This window comes from Ursus arctos, unplaced genomic scaffold (assembly GCF_023065955.2).
Source record: "Ursus arctos isolate Adak ecotype North America unplaced genomic scaffold, UrsArc2.0 scaffold_14, whole genome shotgun sequence".
Taxonomy (NCBI): Eukaryota; Metazoa; Chordata; class Mammalia; order Carnivora; family Ursidae; genus Ursus; species Ursus arctos.
The window spans coordinates 28,586,289-28,600,991 of record NW_026622808.1 but is presented as its reverse complement, the minus strand read 5'-3'; the positions used below and the strand labels follow the sequence as shown (position 1 = coordinate 28,600,991).

Below are 14,703 nucleotides of genomic sequence, written 5' to 3'. Positions count from 1 at the left end.
GGTGACCCAGCCTATGGGTCTGCCTGCCCCTCGTCCTTCCCCCCGATTCACCCTTTCCAGCCACACCCACTTCCTTGAGGCTGCTACTCCAAGGAGCTGAATGTATCCCCACCCCAGGGCCTTTGCACATGCTGTTCCCCTGAATCACTACCGCATCAGAGTAGCCTTTACTGACCACCCATCTTTGCTTATTGCTCTGCCTCATTTTCTTTCCTCTGCAAATTGCTGTCAGAAGTCATCCTACCTAGGGGCGCCTGGGTGGCACAGCGGTTAAGCGTCTACCTTCAGCTCAGGGCGTGACCCTGGCATTATGGGATCGAGCCCCACATCAGGCTCCTCCGCTAGGAGCCTGCTTCTTCCTCTCCCACTCCCCCTGCTTGTGTTCCCTCTCTTGCTGGTTGTCTCTCTCTCTGTCAAATAAATAAATAAAATCTTTAAAAAAAAAAAAAAAAGAAATATCCAAACCTAAAAAAAAAAAAAAGAAGAAGTCACCCTACCTAGTTTTCTGTTTGTCTTAAACACCAGATAGCTGATGCGCCCTGGGGTCAGACCTCCCGCGGGGCTGACACATAGGAGGTGCTCAATAAACACGAGTTAACAGATGAACCCCCATCTTACAGAGAACGAAACTCCCAGGGAGGCCCCCACTGCGTCCATGGAGACAGGCTGTCAGGCCCCTGGAGCCTGAGCCCGGATTGTACCAAGTCTGCCTGCAGGCCAGTGAATGCTCCCTCCCCCCTCCCGTGGGTGAATAAGCCCCCAAAGCTGCAGAGAACAGGGTCTGGTCTCTGAGACCTGGGTTTGAGGCCAAGCTTTCCCACTTAGCCAGCTTTTAATTTGGGAAAATGGCTTGAGCCTCTGGAGCCTCGCTTTCCTTTTCTATAAAAATGGAGTTGGGCACCTGGGTGGCTCAGTCGGCTGTGTCCGACTTGATTTTGGCTCGGGGCATGATCTCAGTGTCGTGAGATGGGGCCCCGTGGCAGGCACTGCACTGGGTGTGCAACCTGACGGAGATTCTCCCTCTCCTTCTGCCCCTCTCCCCCCACCCCTCTTAAAAAGAAAGGAATTAACGATAGGGCCAAGGAGATTCCTCCTCCCCCCACTGGGCAACAATAGGGCCCCTGAGAGGCCTTGCCCTGAGCTGGGACACCAAGGAGCAGCTCCCCCAACCCTCCCTCTGCTGTGGGGACAGAGCCGGATACAGACACACCCAGTCCTGTGGGGTCAGGGTTGGGGCAGTGGAGGGAGTCTGGGAAGGCTTCCTGGAGGGGAAGGTGTCAGAGTTGGCATGTCAGGCCATAGGTGGGGCTGAGTGCAAAGGCTCAGTGGTGGGGCTAAGGGCAAAGGTTCAGAGATGGGGTTCAGCTGTGAGGACAATAGCAATGAGGAGCCAGCTTCTCCCTCTGAAGCCTCCAGAAGAGCCACAGACGCTACCAGAGCAGGAAAGTGAGCAAAGCATCCAGTTAAGGGGATCCCTGCCGTGGAGGCTGGAGCTGGTTTGGGGGCTACGTAGAGGGGCACATGCTGATTCTCGCCTGTGCCTAGGGACCGGGATTGGCCTCCCCTAGCAGACCGAGGGAGGAGGCTGAAGCATCTGAGTCATCCGGTTCCTGCAAGAACATTCGGCACCCAGCGGCCCCGTGTGGGCTGTCACCAAGCGGGAACACGGCCCCCGGAGCCCCTCCATGTGGCTTTCCCCACGGCTTCCCGCTCTCTGTTCCCACAGCTGCTTCTTCAAGCCCACAGAAGGAGAGTAGGAGGAGAGGGCAGGCAGACAGGAGGCCATGTAGGGATTTGGGAGCTTGGGGGGAAGGGAGCTTCCCTGGCTGAGGGTCCAGTGTGTCCTGGGGCTGTCTGGGCCTCAGGCCTCTGTCTCAGATGGGAAAACAGAGGCTCGAAGAAAGGGAAGGTCTGCCCCCATTCTGTACATGTACAGATACCTGATTCTCTCTCAAGAGCTGAAACTCTGCCCTGGAACTTGCAATGTAATTCTGATCATGCCCCTCCCTCTCTGCCTCCAAACTCTCCCATGGCTCCCCAATACCCTTGCGACAAAACTCACACATTGCTCCACCACTTATGAGATCTCACCTGGCTCCTCTGACCTTCTTAGCCCTCGGTGACCCCTACTCTCTTCCCATTGACTCCTCTCTGGCTACCCTGGGCCCCCACTCTTCCTCCAACACACTCAGCCCATCCCCACCTCAGGGCCTTTGCACATGCTGTGCCCTCTGCCCAGAGTACTCTTCCTGAATTGTTATTCCCATCTGACCCCTCAAGAAAGGGGCAAAGAGAGGAGCTCACATGTTCAGTAACCTTCATCAAATTGGTGGGAGGCAGCCTGTGCACCCAGGCCCTTCCGACTGTGCACCCAAGCCATCTCCTACCAATGGTGCCCCATTTAAAAATAGGCCTCCAGACCAGCGCACCTTAGAGCTGGATGATTCTCACTCCCTCCAGGTCTTGCTGCCTCCAGCTGGGTGCCGAAGACCCTGAGGCCTGGGGCCCAAACCCCCCACCTCCAGCTCAGGAAGTTCCTGGGCCAACCTGACCCCTAAGTCTCCCACTGTCCCTCCTGATGTGGCCACAGATTTTCCGCCCCACTTTCTGCCCTTCACGCAGAAGGATGGCGGAGCCTTCAAGGACGACACAGCCAAAAATAATCGGGCCCCGACCTACCTCCCGAAAGTGGGGCAGCCCCGCCCAGCCACCTGGCAACGCAGAGGTAATTAGTGCACGTGGCAAATGAGGGTAATTAGGTCTGTGGGAACCGAACCACAGATCCAGGGTTGGAGTTTGGAGAGGGCTCAAGTGCTGCTTACCCCCACCCCCGCCCATCCCTGCTCCTGGGAGCTCAAGTCCATCACCCGGTGTCAGATCCCCCGCAGCCCCTGCACGCCTTCCTGGGGGCTGCTTGTTCAATGAATTAACCTTGGCCTTGTGCAGAAGGTGAGTTGGATCTGAATTTCAGGTGGGGTCTCTTTCAAGTGATGAAAAAGCACCAATATTGAGTCATCCAATTCTCCTATGGCATGACCCCCGTGCAGCCACTCCATGCTGGGAAATGCCAAGCCCAAAGAAGACTCGGCCCAGCCCTTGAGGTGCCTTCAGGCTGGGGGAGTGAGAACTAGACGCAGACACCGCTAGGCCCTAGGATTAGGGTTGGGTCAGAAGGAGGGAGGGTGTTGGGGAGGGTCTAGAGGGAGACATAGGAGGGCTTCTCAGAGAAGAGGGCATTGAAGGTGGGACTTTGAGGGATGAATAGGAGCTTCTCAGGAGGCTGACTGGCCCAACTAGCTATGGCTGGGGGTGGGGGTGGGGACATGGAGAAAGAGGAGGAGTGTGACTAGAGGAGCATATGAGGGTCCCCTAGCTAAAGATTTAGAGGTTATCATGCCAAGTTGGATCTATTTCTGTCCTTGGAAGTTCATGCCTAGTTGGGATCCTTCAACCCCTGAAAGAAAATCTTGAGAACTTGGCTCAGGATCAAAACCATATGCCCACACAGCCAAGAATAAACATAATGTTTACGACAACCAGCATTTATTAAGGTCTCAGGGTCATGCCCTTTTCACACAAGGACTTGTCGGATCCTTAAAGGAAACTTCAGAAATGGGCACCATTTTTATGACCATTTTATAGATGGGGTAATTAAGGCACAGAGAGGGAAAATGGCTTCTTTAAAGTCACCCTGCTAATAAGAGGCAGGGCTGGGATTCACTCCCTGGTCACATGACTCTGGAGACCACCAAGGACCAAGACTGAGGCTTGGAGATCCTCTCCTTCTTGAAGCATTTAAAGAGTACCAGGTGCAGGTCAGGCTTGCTCTAGGTGCAGACCCATGGAAGAGGTAGACAGTAACCATATCATGTCGTAAACAGATCTCAGTGGCCACTGTCATCCACACCACGAGGTTGGGCATGTGGCTTTGGGAAAGGGTGACCAACTCCCCCTGATCTAGCATAATAGGAACCCTCCAGGGAAGAGAGACAATTTAGCTTCAGTCCACAGGTGGGCCAGCTTTAACTAGGCAGAGGCCAGAGTCCAACCTATGAAAGCCACTCTGCAAATGCAGCTTCCCTAGAGCCAAATAAACTGTTAAGTCTCTGTTTGGTCCCTTCTGTGACAGAAGTTCGTTTTCTTACATCCTCTCTCAGGCCCAAGGGAAAGCTATCGCTTCTTATCAGCCACCCTGGGGTGGTGGCCTCTCCCCCCCTCCCCGTAAGGACATCCCCAGGCTCAGGGCTCAGGCCAGGGTGGAGGTGGCAGCGTGGGGCAGCCCCTTCCTGTCTCTACCCAGGGGAGGGTGAGGAGCTGCTCGTGTTACCTGGATTCTCCTGGCTCCTCCCTCACCCCCAGCCCCGCAAGTGTCAGCCCATTCTCCAAGTGAAAAAAGTGAGGTCCACACTGACAAAGCCACTCCCTCAATTTGCACTTGAGTAAACAACTTCAGGTCAAGGCTGCTCAAGGTGAGCCCCATCCCATCTCCTCCTGGAGGCCTGAGGGGGGCCCAGGGAAGGGATTCAACTCCCCATTCTTCCTCATGTCATTGTCTTCTGCCCACACAAGGAGTAAAGTCTGCCTGGGCCCCTCTCCTGGCCGCCCCCACAGAATGGCCACCTGGCCCTAGCTCTGAAGCCGGCCAGCACTCAGCACACCCTGAGTGGTTTCCAGAAGCCTCGGCCCTGTCGGCACCTTTCCCAGTTACTTTTTTTTTTTTTCATTATTTTTTGGTAATAAGGAAAAGTCACTCTTCGCACAGAACAGACGGTATTTTCTTTGTTCCCCACAATGTTCAAAGCGTTTTGTGGCTTCAGGCCTGAAAGCCAAGCCAAATGCTTTGCTTGTGCAGATGCCTTGTGAAGTTGGAAGCTGCTGGGGAAACTGAGGCTCAGGCTCAGTTTCCCCAGCAGGGGTGAGCAGTTCCTCTCACACTGGGTGAGGCTGGGGCTCCAGGACGGGCTAGCCCTCCAGAGAGTGCCCACACCTGGCTGTGATGGCAGTAATACACAGCTAATACAGATCAGGGATCCCAGAGAACGTGGTGGGGGCCCGGTGCAGAACACAGCAAGGTTCCTTCCAAGCCCCGGATAGTCAAAGAAGCTTCCAAGAGGACAGAGGCCAGTGGAACTGAGCCTGAAAGGACAAGCCAGAATATATGCCAGCAGAAAGGGCTTTCCAGGTGAAGGGAAGAGCTTGGGCAAAGGTAACTCCATCTTGGCGTGGGAATAAGTCTCCAGAAACGGCGTGACCTGGAATTCACCTAAAGGTAATTTGAAGATACCTGCCAGCCCAGATGTAGGATTCTTGTCAGGGGGAAACAGAAATAAAAGAACAGGGAAAGGAGACGGGACAGAGGAGACGAAAAAAAATCTCTGAGGTGGTCAGAAAGTTCCAACATGAGGTTCGGAGCTTTAGGGACCCGCAGGCCTTGGTTCGGGGGAGCCGCAGCACCTCTGTCCACGAGCCCGATGGCACTGCGTGACTTTGGAAGAGTCCAGAGAAAGGGCAGCCACGGGATGGACAAGTAGTGGGTCCCACACGTAGACTCGGGCCTGGGGAGGCTCATCCTGGCTCATCTCCAGAAGGACCCTCTCTTGGCAAGTGTATGAAGGGCTCCCCCTGACCAGAGATGGCAAACCCAGGCCTGAGGACCTCCAGGGGATTCACTCATTTGGTGGGAACCGGGCCCCAACATTCTGTCTGCCCTAGGTTCTCGGGGCCCTGTACAATAGCAATACTGGTAATTCGACCATGGTTGGCATCGTTACCTTCCTCTCCTGTGCGACAAGGTGGATAGAAGCCCCTCCCCACCAGGGATCAGAGCTGGGTGGGAAGTCAGGCAGGAAGCATTCTGAGCAGGGCACCCCTGATCAAGCCTCATTAAATGCCTACTGTTTGCCTCTCTCATCAGCCTCTTCCAGCTCTCTCCCAGCCTGTGTCTCTTTCATTTCCTGGTAACGCCCACGGAGCTCCTACTGTGAGCAGGCACCCACCTCTGTACGGTAGGGGTGCCCCTGCCCCAAGTACCTGTCAGGTGGAAAGGAACTCCCATCGAAAGCAGAAGGTCATGATCTCAGGCAGTGAGAGCCAGGGCAGCAGAGGCCGGGAGGGTCAGGGCCACCCCTGACGGGACGATGAAGCCACGTTCTCTACTGTCTGTCTCCAGTGTCTCTCCCCCATATCTCTGCCTCTGGGTCTGGGTCTCTGTCCCCATCTCCACCCCCAGTCCCTCTTCTCCGCCCTTAACCCCCTCCCCGCCGGTCCTGTCCCGCCTTCCTCCCGGCTTCCGCCCCTCCCTCTCCCCCTCCCCCCCGCCGCGGAGGGCCGGCAGGGGGCGCTGCGGGGCGGCCTCGGCGGCCCGGGGAGGCGGGGCGGGCGGCGGCCGCGTCGGGACCGGCCGCGATGGGACCGGAGGCGGCGCGGGCGGCGGCAGAGGCGCAGACAAAGGCGCGGGCGGTGCGGAGGGCGGCGCGGAGGGCGCGGGCCCCGGAGCCAGCAAGCGAACGGGGCGCCCGGCTGCGGGGAGTCGGCGCCGCGGGGCAGCACCCGACTCGCGCCCGGACACTCGCGGGGCGCGGAGCCCGCAGGGTGAGCCCTACTGTCCGAGCCTGCGCCGGTGACGCGGGGAACCCGGAGTTCTAGGGCCAGGGGGAGGGCAGGGGGTCCTCGAAGTTCCGGACAGGGAGGCTGGGGGCGGCTCGGGGAGCCCCGAAATTCCGGGGCTTGAGAGGGTGCAGGGGCCCCGAAGTTCCGGAGTCGGGGTCGGAGAGGGCACAGTGCGAGGGGTTCCCAAAGTTCCGGACCGGGCGTTGGAAGAGGCTGCGGTGTCCCCGACGTTCCGGGCCTGGGGTAGGGAAGCGGCACGAGGGGATCCCGAAATTCCGGACCCGGGGCTGGAAAGGTGGCAGGGAGACCCCGAAATTTAGGAGTCGGAGGTGGCGCGAGGGATCCCCGAAGTTCGGGACCTGCGGTTGGAGGAGGCGGAGAATGTGTCCCCGAAGTTCTGGACCCGGAGTTGGGGGGCGTCGCGTGGATCTCGGAAGTTCCCGGGTCGAGGGTGGCACTTCCCGAAGTCGGGGCGCGTATTGGGCGCCCCGCTTCTGACGCGGATGGGAACTCCTTCCTTACTGAATATCAGGCCCCCCGGACTGGGGCGCATGGGGTGGGGCTTCGCCCCCACACGCAACTGGGGATCCTGGGCACCGGGCGGGGTCGGGGCCTCCTTCGCGAGCCCCGCGGGCCAGCGGCGTCCAAGGCACATGACTAGTTGGTGAGTAACTTTCCCCAAAGCTGCAAGTCGCGGCAGGACCGTCAGGACAGTCAGGGCCGTCAGGGCCGGAAGGGCCTGAGTTTCTGAGACCCCTGCACCCTGGAACCCTGCTTCGCCCCAGGACCTGCTCCCATCCCAGGCCAGAGCTGCCGCCCCTCCCCCACACAGGGGCTCCGGTTTCAGACCCTGTGACCGGGGCAGCAGCTGCCCAGGACAGGGTGGGGGGGCATCCCTCCTCTGACCTAGGAGGCCGCTCCGCAGGGGGCCTCCCTTTATCCCACTTTGCCACCTCCCTTCCCCAGGTCCCTGCTGGTCCCCTACAGATCCCCTGATGCAGGTTTTGGGGGCACAGAGATGAGGGTGAGGAATTCTCCAGGGCAGCCATTCCTGGTTTCTGTGGGGTTGTGGATAGAGGCACCAAGAGTGGCTGGGGAGCCCCCTCTCCCAGTCCTTGATTCCACACAGCCCTGCATGGTATTGGGGTTGAGGGGTCATGGGCGATCAGTAGTGGGTACCAGGGTAAAGTTGTTTGGCTACATCTTATCTTTCTTTCTTTCTTTCTTTCTTTTTTTTTTTTTTTAAAGATTTTATTTATTTATTTGACAGAGATAGAGACAGCCAGCGAGAGAGGGAACACAAGCAGGGGGAGTGGGAGAGGAAGAAGCAGGCTCATAGTGGAGGAGCCTGATGTGGGGCTCGATCCCATAATGCCGGGATCACGTCCTGAGCCGAAGGCAGATGCTTAACCGCTGTGCCACCCAGGCGCCCCTACATCTTATCTTTCTAACTAGGCTGGGAGCTCCCTGGGGATTTGGACTTGTGACTCCAAGGTGTGCCTCTGCCCTAGACTGGAAGCTGAGGGGTCCCCCTGTGGGTTCTGGGGGGGACTGGTCTCCCAGTAGGCGCCTGGTGCTGCCCCACATTTTGATGGAGATCCTGGTTTGGGGAGTGATGAGGGAATGTCGCAGAAAATACCAAGCAGGAGTTCACCTCGGCCTTCTCTACCTAGCCCCAAGATTGAGCAGCTTTCACTGGGGGTTCAGTAACCAGCATGCTGGGAAGTTTATGCTGGGATATCAGGGGCCACCTGGCTCCTGTCAGAGAGCCATCTTCTGCTTGGGGTGTGGGGAGCTTCCTCCAGATGGACAGGGACAGGGTCTTTTTGCTTTGAGTGATCTGATTCCCTCACCTTTTTGACTGACGTTCTATGAATGGTGTACCTCGGCAGTGGGTCCTGAGGTTGGACTTGCTTGGTTTCTTTAAGCCTGTCCTGGGGGGACACTCACAAGCCCCCTCTCCCCCCCAGAGGCTGAACCCGCAGCTCCTGCCGTCCCTCTGGCTGCCTCTTGGAGCCCACCCAGCCCAGCCTGACCAATGTCCACAGCCAGGTGAGCCCCTGTCTCCTCAGCTTGGCCCTGAGTTCCCTGTGGGATGCCCGGCCCCACTGAGAACGCTGTCCCCATGCAGGGAGCAGCCCATCTTCAGCACACGGGCGCACGTGTTCCAGATTGACCCGGCCACCAAGCGGAACTGGATCCCCGCGGGCAAGCACGCACTCACCGTCTCCTACTTCTATGATGCCACCCGCAATGTCTACCGAATCATCAGCATCGGGGGTGCCAAGGTCCTGGCAGGGCCTAGGGAGGGTGGCAGGCTCCTGGGGTCTCAGAGACAGGCCTGGGTCCGGTCCTGGCCTTGCTGCGTGCCTGGGGGCTGGGAGTTGGGAAGAGCCCAGAATCCGTCTCCCTCCTGAAATGGCTCACACCAAGGACCTCCCAGGAGCTAATGCAAAGTGACACCCTGGGGATTTCGTGTTATTGTCAGTATCACCAACCTTGAATTTCGTTCTCCCCCCCAGGCCATCATCAACAGCACTGTCACCCCCAACATGACTTTTACCAAAACCTCCCAGAAGTTCGGGCAGTGGGCAGACAGTCGCGCCAACACTGTCTATGGCCTTGGCTTTGCTTCTGAGCAGCATCTGACCCAGGTGGGCTTGCAGGATTACATGGCGGGGGGACAGGGCTGGGCCTGGGTCTTCTCCTGGGTACCCTGGGGCCCCTGGGCAGGTGCTGCAGAATGGGCCTCGGAATTAGACCACCCTTCCTGGTTCCCTGGTCCATGTCTCAGCTCTGGCGGCCACCTACTCCCATTTGGGACACACCCTGCCCTTCTCTGGGTGCCTGGGACGGGCTGGGAGTTCCCTCACACGCCCCAGCACTACCTTCATCATTGCCTCCCTCCACCCTCTGCTGTCTCCAGACTTCAATATTGTCTCATCCCATTGTTTCCCCGGGATGGGTAGTGCTTTCTGATTCCTAATGAGGATTCTCTTTGCTTCTAGAAGCTTTCATTTTCCTTTCAAATTTAGGCCTTGAATTAATTTCTGTGGGTGGTATAAGGCAGGAGTATTTTTTCCCACTGAGTATTCAGTTGCTCTTGGACCGTTTTTTTGAGATGATTCTCCCCCACCCCCACCGCCGTGAATGGCACCGGCCCCTTTGCCCCCATCAAGTGGCCGTCTGTGTGTAAACATTTTCTTTAAAAAATTAGTTTCCAACTAAATTATTTGCCAACTAAAGACATTTATTTTAAAATGAAAAACAGTGTATCCTACCCTAATTGGAAAACCAGTATCGGTGGTAAATGTAAACATTAGCGCAGTAGGAATGAAAACGGGGCGATTTACGTTCTCTGTGTACAGGTGGCTCTCAGAGGCTCTGAGCCCAAGACCTGCTTTCTCTTCGTTATAAAAAGATACTCACAAGTGCCCCGGGCATTAAAGACAGCACCCACCTGAGGCTCTCCTTGCTGGAATAAGCCTGGCTGAGAGGAAAAGGGGAGCCCTTTCTCAAGGTGGCTCGGTGTAATACGCTTCCATGAACATCCCACCCCCGCCCTGATACTCAGTCTACTCACTGGGACATTTTCCAAGCCTTCTGACCACTCTTCCAGTTCATGAGATGAGAGGATATGCGTGGCCCCTAAAATCCCTTCCAAAGTGACAGGGCTGGCTTTGGGTGAGGGTGACCAGGTGGGGCCCTGGGAGAGGAGGCTGAGTTTTCTTTGATTGATTGTTCTGCCCCCCCACCCCCCAGTTTGCTGAGAAGTTCCAGGAAGTAAAGGAAGCAGCGAGGCTGGCGAGGGAGAAATCTCAGGATGGGGGGGAGCTCACGAGTCCAGCCCTGGGGCTCACTGCCCACCAGGTCAGTACTCCCTGTCCCGTGCCTACCGGTCACTCAGCTGATATGGAGGGTCCAGGTGCTGTGCGGGTGCCCAGGATAAATGCTCACAGGTCGTGTAAAGCTAGACCTACAGAGGGAGGGAAAGGGTCAGGAGCACATCCTGGGGGTCTCGCCTAGCCTTGGATCACGGAAGGCTTGGAAACCAGCTTAGATGGCAGAGTAAAAACCTGGAGGTTGAAATAGCCAAGTAGGGGCCAGGCAGTAGAGTGAAAAACTGTCCCGGGAGCTTTCCCCCGTTAATTTATTCAGCACGATTTACTGACCACCTACTGTGTGCCAGGCCCAGGGCTGGGAAAGAGTTACAGAGATGGAAAAGCAGGCTCCTGGTCCAGGCAGTGAATTCAGCCTGGTAGAGGGCTTCCTGTCTGAATCTTAAAATCATGTTGAATTTGGCCCCAGGGAAGGGGCATTGCCATGAGGGGCTAGCATAGAGATTTCACATTGCTCCCCCACCTTTGCAGATTTGGTATCTCAGTGGGTTTATGTAGGCGAGCCTGCATCAGGTGTGCTCCTGGGGGCTTGGTGAGAGCCCAGGCAGGCAAAGTGGGGGTACAGTTCCCGGAACTCTGGCCCAGGGATCATGGGGAGCCATAGAGAGTGGATGAGGAGAGGAGGGGTGCACTCCCATCCCAGCGCTGGTAAGGACCCCTGCCTTCAGTCACAACCCCAGTAACATCAGCCCCGACCTCAACCATGACCTAACCGGTCCTTGACCGAAGCCACCCCCAGTGTGACCCCACTTCTGCCCACACCCTTAGGTGCCCCCAACTCCCCTCGTCAGCGCCAACGGCCCCGGCGATGAGAAACTGTTCCGTAGCCAGAGCGCGGATGTCCCCGGCCCCGCCGAGCGCGAGCGGCTCAAGAAGATGCTGTCGGAGGGGTGAGGGGGGGTAGGGCGGGCAAAGGGCGTGGCGGGACGGAAGGCGCCCAGAGGAGCTTCTCCGAAGCCGGTGGGGCGCGACGGGCCGCGAGACCTGACTGTGTGCTCAAGGCCCGGGAAGGCGAGGGGCCTGACTCAGGTCCTGCCCTCTCCGGAACGGACCTCGCCCCTCGAACGCGCTCCTCCCTTGACCGCGCCTTCTCGGGGCTGACCCTGCCTCGGTCACGCCTCCCCGACCAAATTCAAAACCCACGGGGTTCTCCCCACCCTCACCCGGTTCTGAACACGCCCCGATGGGCTGACCCCGCCCCCGACAAGACTGCCCTCCCCCGGGACGTCCCCACCTATGGCCCCGCCCCTGGGCCAGCCCCGCCCCCGCCCCGCCCCCTCCCTGGTGCGGCCGGGCCTCACCCCCGCCAACCCTTGCGTCCCTGCAGCTCGGTGGGCGAGGTGCAGTGGGAGGCCGAGTTCTTCGCGCTGCAGGACAGCAACAACAAGTTGGCGGGCGCCCTGCGAGAAGCCAACGCCGCCGCCGCCCAGTGGAGGCAGCAGCTGGAGGCCCAGCGCGCAGAGGCCGAGAGGCTGCGGCAGCGGGTGAGGGGACCCCTTCCAGAGACTCCAAGTGGCCCCGGCAGCTGAGGACCCCCTGCCTCCTCATGTCCTATCCGTCCTGGGTTCACGGGCTGGCTGTGTGATCTCGGCCGGTCGTTTCCCTGCGCCTCAGTTTCTTGTTCTGTATTATGGGTCTGAGAGAATGCCAACCTTTGTCAAACCCTGAAGTCCTACCTGCCGCAAGGTGGTAGCCCCAATCAGAGGGGGTGAGTGCCTGAGTCCTCGTCATGGGTGTGACTGAGCAAGGGACAGAGTCCCCAGGGGTCAGGAGAATGCAGGCTGGGGTGTCAGGGGCTGACTCTCCTGTCCACACAGGTGGCTGAGCTGGAGGCCCAGGCAGCCGCGGAACCACCCTCAGTCAGTGAGAAGGAAGGGCCGGGCCAGTCTCTGGAGCAGCTGGAGGCATTAGTGCAAACCAAGGACCAGGTGAGCACTGAGTGTGTGTCCCTGGGCTTCCTCTTCCCTGACCTCCCACGGGAGAGCCAGGACCCCCAGAATAGACCCTGGGAACTCTTCTCTAGGAGATCCAGACACTGAAGAGCCAGACTGGTGGACCCCGTGAGGCCGTGGACGCCAGCGAACGCGAGGAGACCCAGCAGAAGGTGCAGGTGTGTGTCATCGCCTTGCGGTGGGGTGATGGCCCAGGGGCAGCCAGCCCCGGCTGCGGGACAGACCTGGGATCCTTCCTTGCTGTTGGGTCCTGGGCAGCTGTGTGCCTCTCCGGGCCTCAGTTTCTTCACCTGTAAGTGGGGTCAGGAAGAGGTTTACCTAAGGTTGTGAAAGATTGGGAGGACCAGGGACATGGAGAGTCCAAGTTGCAGCCAGTGTTTTGTAAATGACAGTTGTTATTAGTACAATGTTTCATATTCTTTGATTCAACAAGCAATTTTTAAAAAGATTTTATTTGACACAGAGCATGGGGGGGTGGAGGAAGGGCAGAGGGAGAGGGAGAAGCATGCTCCCCGCTGAGCAGGGAGCCCAACATGGGGTTCCATCCCAGGACCCTGAGATCATGACCCAAGCCGAAGGCAGACACTTAACCAATTAAGCCACCCAGGCCCCCCTCAAGAAGCAATTTTTGAGTCCCTGCTGAATTCCCATGCTTCAACCCATCAAGTCCTTAGGGTCAGGAGTCTGCATTTGAACCCAGGTCTGACTGGCCTGGCTTTCACTGAAGATTTCACCTGAGAAATGTTCATGGGGAATGTCCCGTGAGTCCAGCAGGGGAAGATGTTAAAGGATCTGGGGACCAGAGGAGAGAAGTTGGGGAAATGCTCCCTCTTGTCTCCTGGGCCGAGTGCTCAGCCTGTGCAAAGGCCCTGAGGTGGGGGAGAAACTCAACACGTTCAAGCAACCACAAGGAAGCCAGCAAGTCTGAGTTGGAATGAACAAGGAGAGGAGGGAGGAAGGGATGCAGATTTTGTTTCCAGCCTGATGGGTCACAAAAGGGTCTTGAGCAGAAGAGGGATGTGATCGGTTCTATGACCTTCAAATTGGCCAAGGGCTCGGGGAGTGTCTTGGGCAGAAGCTGCAGGGAGAGTAAGAGATGAAGGGAGCATGGCATGGCCCAGAGTGGGGTCTGACAGGATGGCCCTCAGATGCTGGATGCCCCACGCAGGGCTGGTGACCCTAGACTTGTTGGGGCCCCACATTCTGCCTACCCTCTCCCTGCAGGACCTGGAGACCCGCAACGCCGAGCTGGAGCACCAGCTGCGGGCGACGGAGCGCAGCCTGGAGGAGGCGAGGGCCGAGCGGGAACGGGCGCGGGCTGAGGTGGGCCGGGCCGCACAGCTGCTGGACGTCAGGCTGTTTGAGCTGAGCGAGCTGCGAGAGGGCCTCGCCCGCCTGGCAGAGGGCACGCCCTGAGCCTGGCTGCAGGATCTGCGTGGGAGCCAGGGCCCGCAGGAGCTGGCTTTAGACGCATGATTCCTGCCCGGGCCACGAGCCGGGCCGTGGGCGGCACCGTGGGCCGTTCACCCTGGCGGGGACTGGGGGCCCAACTCGGCCTGGGGAGCGTCTGGCCACAGTGCCCTGGCTGGCCCTGGACCCTCACGGCTCAGGGGCTGTTTCCGGGCTTTTCATTGTGTAGAATTTCTAGAACCCCCAGGGTGCGCGTTGGCACCCAGATTACATTTCTAAGAGTGGCTGTGCTCGTGTGTGTTGTGTGGACACCTAGACATCTAACCGCCGTCACTGGACCGCTCTAACTGCTTCCTCTTCGATGCACCTCAGCTGCTCCCCATCTTTGTAGGGCTTAGTGAGCCGCTGGCAGGTGAGAAGAGGAAGCCTGGGAAGCGCCCCCCCGCCACACAGCCAGGAGCTCAGCTCTGCCCAGCACAGCTGTCCCCACCCCCTTGGGCTCAACTCCTGTTGTCTGGACCAGTTTGCCCTTAGGTGGCCCTTGGTTAAGCACCCCTCCCTTTACTCTGGCTACAAACCCCAAATTCCACCAGATAGGCAGGTGGGGAAGCTCCTAGAACATGGTACTGTTCACTACACACGGGCATCATGTCACTGAACCCGATGGCCATGTTTGGAGAGTGGTGCCTTGCTGTGCCCATTTTCCAGATGAGGAAATTGAGGCCCAGAGGGGGCTTCTCAAACCCAAGGTCACCTGGCCAGAATGGCCAGCCCTGTAGTTCAAACCTTTGGCCTGGCCCGACGGGAATGGATAACTGCGGGGTGGGGGTGAC

At 58.3% G+C, this 14,703-nt stretch overlaps 1 protein-coding gene across 2 annotated transcripts; it reads left to right on the top strand.

The window, feature by feature from the left end:
• Positions 1-6,424: 6,424 nt before the first annotated feature.
• On the top strand, positions 6,425-14,193 carry HOMER3 (homer scaffold protein 3). Of its 2 annotated transcripts, none has more exons than XM_026500572.4 (10): positions 6,425-6,591; positions 8,580-8,661; positions 8,741-8,897; positions 9,132-9,263; positions 10,372-10,479; positions 11,277-11,398; positions 11,836-11,992; positions 12,326-12,436; positions 12,532-12,618; positions 13,685-14,193. In XM_026500572.4, the coding sequence occupies exons 2-10, from the start codon at positions 8,648-8,650 to the stop codon at positions 13,874-13,876; spliced, it is 1,080 nt and encodes a 359-aa protein (XP_026356357.1). In that variant the 5' UTR covers positions 6,425-6,591; positions 8,580-8,647; the 3' UTR covers positions 13,877-14,193. The 2 variants fall into 2 exon arrangements, with proteins under 2 accessions (XP_026356357.1, XP_026356358.1); XM_026500573.4 differs by lacking the exon at positions 6,425-6,591 and adding an exon at positions 7,130-7,273.
• The last annotated feature ends 510 nt before the right edge of the window (positions 14,194-14,703 follow it).

Excerpts from the sequence above, each read along its gene's own strand:
- HOMER3 (XM_026500572.4), top strand. Across the intron at positions 9,264-10,371 it reads CTGAGCAGCATCTGACCCAG|TTTGCTGAGAAGTTCCAGGA; the intron begins GTGGGCTTGCAG and ends CCCACCCCCCAG. Across the intron at positions 11,993-12,325 it reads CCGAGAGGCTGCGGCAGCGG|GTGGCTGAGCTGGAGGCCCA; the intron begins GTGAGGGGACCC and ends CTGTCCACACAG.